The 9,329-nt window shown below is 51.3% G+C and overlaps 1 protein-coding gene across 3 annotated transcripts; it reads left to right on the top strand.

Moving 5' to 3' along the window:
- The first annotated feature begins 2,339 nt into the window (after nt 1–2,339).
- On the top strand, nt 2,340–4,863 carry LOC134020868 (beta-1,3-galactosyltransferase 5-like). Of its 3 annotated transcripts, XM_062461174.1 has the most exons (3): nt 2,341–2,676; nt 3,286–4,340; nt 4,379–4,859. In XM_062461174.1, exons 1-2 carry the CDS (start codon nt 2,627–2,629, stop codon nt 4,331–4,333), a joined length of 1,098 nt encoding a protein of 365 aa, XP_062317158.1. In that variant the 5' UTR covers nt 2,341–2,626; the 3' UTR covers nt 4,334–4,340; nt 4,379–4,859. The 3 variants fall into 3 exon arrangements, with proteins under 3 accessions (XP_062317160.1, XP_062317158.1, XP_062317157.1); XM_062461176.1 differs by having other exon boundaries at nt 2,340–2,676; nt 3,156–4,863; XM_062461173.1 differs by having other exon boundaries at nt 3,286–4,859.
- The last annotated feature ends 4,466 nt before the right edge of the window (nt 4,864–9,329 follow it).

Below are 9,329 nucleotides of genomic sequence, written 5' to 3'. Positions count from 1 at the left end.
GGTCCTGGGTCTGGGGTCAGTGGAGCCTGGTCCTGGGTCTGGGGGTCAGTGGAGCCTGGTCCTGGGTCTGGTGTCATTGGAGCCTGGTCTTGGGTCTGGGGGTCAGTGGAGCCTGGTCCTGGGTCTGGGGGTCAGTGGAGCCTGGTCCTGGGTCTGGTGTCATTGGAGCCTGGTCTTGGGTCTGGGGGTCAGTGGAGCCTGATCCTGGGTCTGGGGTCAGTGGAGCCTGGTCCTGGGTCTGGTGTCAGTGGAGCCTGGTCCTGGGTCTGGGGTCAGTGGAGCCTGGTCCTGGGTCTGGTGTCAGTGGAGCCTGGTCCTGGGTCTGGGGGTCAGTGGAGCCTGATCCTGGGTCTGGTGTCAGTGGAGCCTGATCCTGGGTCTGGGGTCAGTGGAGCCTGGTCCTGGGTCTGGGGTCAGTGGAGCCTGGTCTTGGGTCTGGGGGTCAGTGGAGCCTGATCCTGGGTCTGGGGTCAGTGGAGCCTGGTCCTGGGTCTGGGGTCAGTGGAGCCTGGTCCTGGGTCTGGGGGTCAGTGGAGCCTGGTCCTGGGTCTGGGGTCAGTGGAGCCTGGTCCTGGGTCTGGGGGTCAGTGGAGCCTGATCCTCGGTCTGGTGTCAGTGGAGCCTGATCCTGGGTCTGGGGTCAGTGGAGCCTGGTCCTGGGTCTGGGGGTCAATGGAGCCTGATCCTGGGTCTGGGGTCAGTGGAGTCTGGTCCTGGGTCTGGGGTCAGTGGAGCCTGGTCCTGGGTCTGGGGGTCAGTGGAGCCTGATCCTGGGTCTGGTGTCAGTGGAGCCTGATCCTGGGTCTGGGGTCAGTGGAGCCTGGTCCTGGGTCTGGGGTCAGTGGAGCCTGGTCTGGGGTCAGTGGAGCCTGGTCCTGGGTCTGGGGGTCAGTGGAGCCTGGTCTTGGGTCTGGGGGTCAGTGGAGCCTGATCCTGGGTCTGGGGTCAGTGGAGCCTGGTCTGGGGTCAGTGGAGCCTGGTCCTGGGTCTGGGTGTCAGTGGAGCCTGATCCTGGGTCTGGGGTCAGTGGAGCCTGATCCTGGGTCTGGGGTCAGTGGAGCCTGGTCCTGGGTCTGGGGTCAGTGGAGCCTGGTCTGGGGTCAGTGGAGCCTGGTCTTGGGTCTGGGGGTCAGTGGAGCCTGGTCCTGGGTCTGGGGTCAGTGGAGCCTGGTCCTGGGTCTGGGGTCAGTGGAGCCTGGTCCTGGGTCTGGGGGTCAGTGGAGCCTGATCCTGGGTCTGGTGTCAGTGGAGCCTGATCCTGGGTCTGGGGTCAGTGGAGCCTGGTCCTGGGTCTGGGGTCAGTGGAGCCTGGTCCTGGGTCTGGGGTCAGTGGAGCCTGGTCTGGGGTCAGTGGAGCCTGGTCCTGGGTCTGGGGTCAGTGGAGCCTGGTCCTGGGGGTCAGTGGAGCCTGGTCTTGGGTCTGGGGGTCAGTGGAGCCTGATCCTGGGTCTGGGGTCAGTTGAGCCTGGTCTGGGGTCAGTGGAGCCTGGTCCTGGGGGTCAGTGGAGCCTGGTCCTGGGTCTGGGTGTCAGTGGAGCCTGATCCTGGGTCTGGGGTCAGTGGAGCCTGGTCCTGGGTCTGGGGTCAGTGGAGCCTGGTCTGGGGTCAGTGGAGCCTGGTCCTGGGTCTGGGGTCAGTGGAGCCTGGTCCTGGGGGTCAGTGGAGCCTGGTCCTGGGTCTGGGGGTCAGTGGAGCCTGGTCCTGGGTCTGGGGTCAGTGGAGCCTGGTCTGGGGTCAGTGGAGCCTGGTCTTGGGTCTGAGGGTCAGTGGATCCTCGTCCTGGGTCTGGGGGTCAGTGGAGCCTGATCCTGGGTCTGGGGTCAGTGGAGCCTGGTCCTGGGTCTGGGGTCAGTGGAGCCTGGTCTGGGGTCAGTGGAGCCTGGTCCTGGGTCTGGGGTCAGTGGAGCCTGGTCCTGGGTCTGGGGGTCAGTGGAGCCTGATCCTGGGTCTGGTGTCAGTGGAGCCTGATCCTGGGTCTGGGGTCAGTGGAGCCTGGTCCTGGGTCTGGGGTCAGTGGAGCCTGGTCCTGGGTCTGGTGTCAGTGGAGCCTGGTCCTGGGTCTGGGGTCAGTGGAGCCTGATCCTGGGTCTGGGGTCAGTGGAGCCTGGTCTGGGGTCAGTGGAGCCTGGTCCTGGGTCTGGGGTCAGTGGAGCCTGGTCCTGGGGGTCAGTGGAGCCTGGTCCTGGGTCTGGGGTCAGTGGAGCCTGGTCTGGGGTCAGTGGAGCCTGGTCCTGGGTCTGGGGTCAGTGGAGCCTGGTCCTGGGTCTGGGGTCAGTGGAGCCTGGTCCTGGGTCTGGGGTCAGTCTTTCGTTGTGATACATGGTTGCTTGTACTGTCTTAAATGCAAGTCTATAGCAGGCTTGGCAGACTGGCAACACCCTCATTTATACCTTAATAACTTAACAGGGACAGCACAGCTCAGTAAACCATACACAGAACATGGGCCTATCTACTTACACCGGCAGTTGGACAACTGAGAGTCTATATAAAGGACACAATAATCTTCAGGATTAAGGCTTTTCACAAGGATTACTTTTTTAACAAATACGACTGCATCTCCACACAGGTCACAGCAGAGAACAAGTAGCAGGAGAAGGTAGTCTCTATCAGTTGGACACTCTCAGACATGTGGCACAAGACTCTCTTCTTCAACATGTTAGGAACAAGTGGAAACTGGTAAGTCGGTTTGGATTTCCATCTGCAAGAAGAAAAGACTAGACTCCAAAATGTTTTTGACAAATTCTGTAAAGTACTTAGGTTTACTTGATCAAATCAAGTGTACCCTAAATACTTCAGGAAGTACTGGATGATTTGTGCCAACTGGGAGGCAAATCTAATTTACCTTTATGACTTTTGTTGTTGGTAATGGACTTTTGTAATTTACCCAGGATTGACCCAGACTGATGTGACCTGGGGAAAGACTAAAAGGATGAGGTCTTCCCAGATGGTAATCACCCAGTGGAAAGCTAATGTTAACTGGATGAAATTACTCAAACCTAATGTGTTTAAGACAATTGTTAAATCAGCCTACTATGTAAACACAAACTTGTCTCCTCTCCTCTCCCCTCCCCTCCCCTCCCTTCCCTTCCCTTCCCTTCCCTTCCCTTCCCTCCCCCTCCCCCCATACCATCTTTAACTCCTCTCCTCATCTCCAGGGGAAGGTTCATGTTAACTGGATGAAATGACTCAAACCTAATGTGTTTAAGACAACTGTTTAATCAGCCTACTATGTAACCTCAAATGTGTCTTGCCTTATCTACCCTCCCCTCCCCTGCTTGTGTTCAGTTATAAAACTCAGATTAAGGACAGAAATGAGAGTCTACCACTGCCTTGTCAGTCGGTGTTCCTGAGCCTATTCCTCGTGATGGTGACTGTAGGCCTGGTCTACTCCACCCTACTCGTCCTACAGCCACTCAGCAGCTCTAGCCAACCCTGGTCCAAAGACACCCCCTTACATCCCCACTCTCTGACCAGTCACAACCAGGGAGAAACCATCCCGCCCTATGAAGTAGCCTACCCACAAAACTACCACTTTGTTCTGGACCAGTCTCTGAGGCATGAGGCTCCCTTCTTGGTTCTGATGGTGCCGGTGGCTCCAGGTAACCTGGTATCCAGGCAGGTGATCCGCAGGACCTGGGGGAAGGAGGGTGTGGTTCTGGGCCGGGCGGTGCGTGTGTTGTTCCTGCTGGGCATGCCAGGTGGGGCGGGGGTGGAGAGGCAGCAGGAGGAGCTGAAGACGGAGAGCCTGGAGCACCACGACCTGCTGCAGAGTGACTTCCTGGACAGCTACTTCAACCTGACCATCAAGACAATGGTGATGCTGGAATGGCTGAGCTCTCGCTGCCCCAACGCCTCCTACGCCATGAAGGTGGACTCCGACATGTTTGTCAACGTGCACAACCTGGTCAGCATGCTGGCTGCCCCAGACACACCCACCAGGAACTACATCACGGGCATTGTCCGGCTCAACAGCAATGTCGTCCGAGACCCCACCTCAAAGTGGTATATTCCCAGAATGGTTTATCCCAGTTCTAAATTCCCGCCTTACCTCATAGGGAATGGTTATATTTTCTCCTTGGACCTTGCTGGGAAGCTAGTGGAAGCCTCCAAACAGGTCAGAGCCATTTACATTGAGGACGCCTACCTTGGGATGTGTCTGCACTACTTGGGGATTGCCTTGAGCTACCCTCCTAGCTCAGCCCTTTTCAAACTGTACCCCCCTTACAGTAACAGACGCTGTTTTTACTCCTCTGTTGTCATGACGCTCATGGACAGCGTCAATAATCTACAGGCAGTCTGGAGGGATTTACAGAGATTTGGCTCACCCTGCTAAATGACGCCTATTTATACACACACACACACACACACACACACACACACACACACACACACACACACACACACACACACACACACACACACACACACACACATTGTAGCAAAAACACACACACCTCATCTGAACATGAAGTATTAGTCAACACTAGATGGCAGCAATGATTTTGGCATAAAAAGACTGCAGTCCAGTATGGAATCTAGTCTAGTCAAATTTTGTAATAGCTAAGTAAATATTTATTTTTATTTAACCGCAACAAATGCCTTTCAGCCAACCACTTTCATTAAAATATATTTTCGGTTTTCTATCAAATATTTGAAGTTTTGTATATTGTTTACATTTTTGTGTGAATTAATTTACAAGTGCTGTAATGTGCATCTTGTAATTTACAGTAAGGCTTTCGATAGCACTCACGACTGCAATTTGCATATAGATTTAATTGTCTAAACAGGAATATGAACTATATAGCCTACTGCTTTCCCTGTGTTTCGAATGGAAACCTTGCACTGATGAGGGGAAAAAGAAGCATTGGATCTTGACTGGTTTGTTCAGATAGCCTACATGGGCACTATTATTTACACGTTATTTCGGTCCTTTGAGCATACCTTTCTCGTAAGGCACATGTATGGGAGCATTGCGGAGTAGGCTATAGTATACTGCACTGCCACGAGTATTGTCTACTGCCTGGAGAGTACCATCTTCGCTGCATGGTAGTGTTTACATTTCCATAAGTGGATAAAACTAGGCTTTGTTTCTCTTACAGGCTGAGACGCTAACTTTGACTGGAAATGTAAACTGAAAACTCTTTACATCTGTTTTAATTTACAAGGAAGATCCCAATGTTATGTATTTTGTGGGTTCCCATAGTCGGCCTACATTATTAAAACATGTCAACATATAATATACGGCCATTCCCAGGCTTTTGCAAGATAATAATTACTATAACTCCATGTCATGACAATGAACTGAACACGGATCTTACGCCCATCAAGGGAACGTATGATCTACGTCAGACGCAGGGGCGTTCCCGGGGCGTGACAGCGCTCCTCTGTAGGCTCCATGTAGCTTACTGTAACGCTACAGCTCCATTGAAACTGCTTTCCAAGTGACAGAGCAATAGGAGAACCAGGAGGGAAACCAACTTAATAGAAACACGAAAAAAATAGGGCATTCACTTCTACAGCGGTACACGTTATTGTTTTAAAGGCGACACAGTTGTGGTCACTGACACCCAGTCGGTGGTTGAGAAGTCACTGCAAACTGACCCGCCGGGAGCGTTGGAAGGACTCGGAGAGAGCGCGCATCTGGGAGGGCTTCGAAAAGTAACCAAAGTTAGCCACAGGTAGCTCTCACGTCAAAGAATATCAAAGGGCAATGCGGATATCTCCGGCCGGAGATCAAGCTGCGTTTCAGTCCTAGTTCTTCGTGGGAAGATCAGTTCTCTTCATCGGATCGAAGACCTGAGCTGAGGGGACAACCATGTCCCGGAGAAAACAGAGCAAACCCAGACAGATCAAACGTAAGGGTCAATTATTTTGACATTCATTTCAAATCGCACGTTTACAGCCTACATTACAAATGAAAGGCTTGTTAATTTGCGTAATTATTGCTGTAGAATTTCTTTTTTTGTATCGATATTTTTCCATCTGTTACCAACAATGTCCAACAATGGGCTAGTCACTTTAGTAATTAACCAGTTTAGTTTATACTGTCTGCCTTAATTAATTGAGGATTTTTTATTTGCCTATATTTATTTAAACGTTATCATTCAAGTTAATAGCTTATTTATGGTGTAACTGTGAACTGATAGCCTGTGAGTCAGGCAGCGTCAACCTGTCATGATCCATTGATATACTATAGAGTATTAATTCCTGTAGTTATCTAGTTTTCCAAATTTATTTTGAATACGAATATGAGGTTAAAAGGCTGTTTGACCTCATAAGATGAAGAACACTCTAATAAGCAATTTCACAGTTTTTTGTAACGGTGTGTAGGCCTACTCAGCAGTGCCCCAGAAACTTCTCACGAGAAACATGCAGTTAAATAATAAATAATAAAAAAGTTAAATTTCCTTTGTGTTTTTAAAACCAAAAACCGTTTGTCCCATGGCAACTGAACTGTAGCCGTAGTTTCCTGTTTAATTCTGTTGTGGAAACGTCACTGTTCTCTGAAATAGGCGATGTGAACACAGATAAACAGCGATCCGATCTCAACCGAGATAAGGATTAAAATTGGATCTTTTTTTATTTGTTTTCTGTCTGAGGCAGCAGTGAGGCTGGCGTTGCATTTTCCCCCGGCTTTTCAGTTCTCTTTCCAGAGATGGGGCGTCAGATACCGCGCCTGGCTGATCTCGCCTGCTGATAGTGGCCCACAATTGGATCTTTTTTCATCTATCCTTTTAACTCTATAATGCATCTGGCCGTCCGCTTGAAAGGGTTTTCGCTTCTGGTCTGGTGCTTGGTTGGTCTCCTTGCTTGACGAGCTCTTCCTGTTTATGAAACGTGTGAAGGTTTATCGCAACAGCATGATCTTACTGTTGATAAGATGATTAATACTTGAACCCATGTACCCAACAGTCTGGTCTAGGCCCTGTGTGTAAAGATCTTAACGTTTGTAGATAAATAGACCATATTGGTTTGTTATGGTCACATAGGGCCAGGATCATTAGCCAACTTCATAGGCAGTTCTTAAAACTACACAAGAGAGACAAGCCTTTTTCAACATGTGGTTATGAATGGCCTGGCTTCTTGCGCCCCAGCTAAGGGTGCCCGTGTGGGTCACTTCCATGGCTGCTATCTGTTTCCCATAGAGGCCTATAGCAGCATGTGAGCTCCCAGACTGCAGTGGGGGGATGGATCCCAGAGCCTGGACCTGATAACAGCAATGCACATTGGGCCTGCCTGTCTCTGGGGTGTCATGGCCTTTCTCTTTATCAGCCCTCCCCCCAGCCTCCCCCCAGCCTCCCCCCTCCCCCTCCCCGACCTCCCTGACGTGGCACAGCCCAAGCCGCTCAGGCCCAGTCCCATGATTCTCTTGTGCCTTGGCAGACATTTTGATAGAGGAGTGTGGTGATAAAGACGCCAGGCTGCATTACGTCCACCATGTTGTTTTGCAATGTCCACTCAAGCTATCTCTCTCTCTCTCTCTCTCTCTCTCTCTCTCTCTCTCTCTCTCTCTCTCTCTCTCTCTCTCTCTCTCTCTCTCTCTCTCTCTCTCTCTCTCTCTCTCTCTCTCTCTCTCTCTCTCTCTCTCTCTCTCTCTATCTCTTGATCGCTCTCACACTCTCACTCTTTCCTTCCATCTCTCATCTTCTATATTTGGTTGTCATTATTGGTAGTGTAATAAAAGTATCATAAGTTATTAGTAGGTAATTACTTATTGCCCAAACCCTATGCCTGTAGCCCTTAGTATAGCTCAAATAACATACAACCATAGTTCAATGACCGAGTTTAAAATGAGCCAGAAAGACAACGGCTGTTACTGAATCCTAACACAACATAACATATCCTAGTGCTAGCACTGCCATAGTCTTCTCTACAGGGCAGCTCACAGTCGGGTCTAGATGTTTGTCTGTGCCTGCGTCATCTTCCTTAGCGGTGTAGATCTCCAGGACAGATAGGGCCCTCCGTCCTAGATGTGGGAAGGCGATAAGCAGGCAGCAGGCGGCCCACTGCGCCTGGATCTCAGGGTTTGTATTCTGGCGGTTGAGATGGGAGGCTGGATAAGGAAGCAGCGATCGCCACCCCCTGATAGTAGCACAGCGAGCGTGAGACCGATGCAGGAGATGGCGACGGGCCGCGCATTGTAATTCTCGTCTGGATGCACTCTCGTCCCCTGTCATGTTTCTACGGTTTCAGGGGAAGGGGGGGGGGGAGGAAAGAAAGAGAAGAGAGAAGGTGTGGACGATAAGAGCAGCGGGAGGGGGATGGCGGGCCGGAGGAGCGGAAGTAACGGACAGGATGTAGAAGCCAGAGGAGCGGGTGTGCTGTCGCTGGCTTGTGTTGTGTTGTGGTGTGGGCCGGCTGGTTAATCCAGCAGCTCGCTGGCTTGTGTTGTGGTGTGGGCCGGCTGGTTATTACAGCAGCTGGCTTGTGTTGTGGTGTGGGCCGGCTGGTTATTACAGCAGCTGGCTTGTGTTGTGGTGTGGGCCGGCTGGTTATTCCAGCAGCTCGCTGGCTTGTGTTGTGGTGTGGGCCGGCTGGTTATTCCAGCAGCTCGCTGGCTTGTGTTGTGGTGTGGGCCGGCTGGTTATTACAGCAGCTGGCTTGTGTTGTGGTGTGGGCCGGCTGGTCATTACAGCAGCTCGCTGGCTGTCCTCTAGGCTCAGCCAGATCTTCAGAGATGAAAAGGAGCTCTGCTGATCCAAGGTAGATAACCAGCAGAAGATCCTCGGGGCCGATAGGGGCTGTGCTGGCCTGCTGATCCGAGGTAGACAACCAGCAGAAGATCCCCAGATAAGCCGGCTGCTCATGCTGGTGACATCACTGATAAAGCTCAGGGGTGAAAGGTCAGCGTTAATAATGCACACGCATGGTCTCCCTCCCACGGTCCCACCGCAAGCCATGACAATGACGTCTGTGAACCCTGCTCTTATTGTGTCGGTTTGTCGTCGGGAAAAGTTCATTCGGTCTGAGATCTTTGGGATTGTTGTTTGGGGCAGAATGTATGGTTTCTGTTTGGCACTGTAGAATGAATAGTTGTCATCTGTTTTCGAAAGTATTGCATCTGTTTGAGGTTGTAGAAGAAATTGCTTCTGTTTAGTGTTGTAGATGTTGTAGAATATCTCTATAACTTCACTTTTCTGGGTCACGTGACAGGTTTATTGCCATACAATGAGAGAATAATTTATGCTGTCCATACACACACACCACACACACACACACATACACACACACACACACACTCCGTCTCGTAGCGCCTTGGTGGCTTTTTCCCTTGTGTGTTTTTCTTTCTTTGTTCTGCTTTTAGCTCGATGTGAACTTTTGATAAGCCC

The sequence above is a fragment of the Osmerus eperlanus genome, chromosome 5, assembly GCF_963692335.1.
Source record: "Osmerus eperlanus chromosome 5, fOsmEpe2.1, whole genome shotgun sequence".
Taxonomy (NCBI): Eukaryota; Metazoa; Chordata; class Actinopteri; order Osmeriformes; family Osmeridae; genus Osmerus; species Osmerus eperlanus.
Note: the sequence above shows the minus strand (reverse complement) of the source record. Positions and strands in the feature narration are given on the sequence as shown.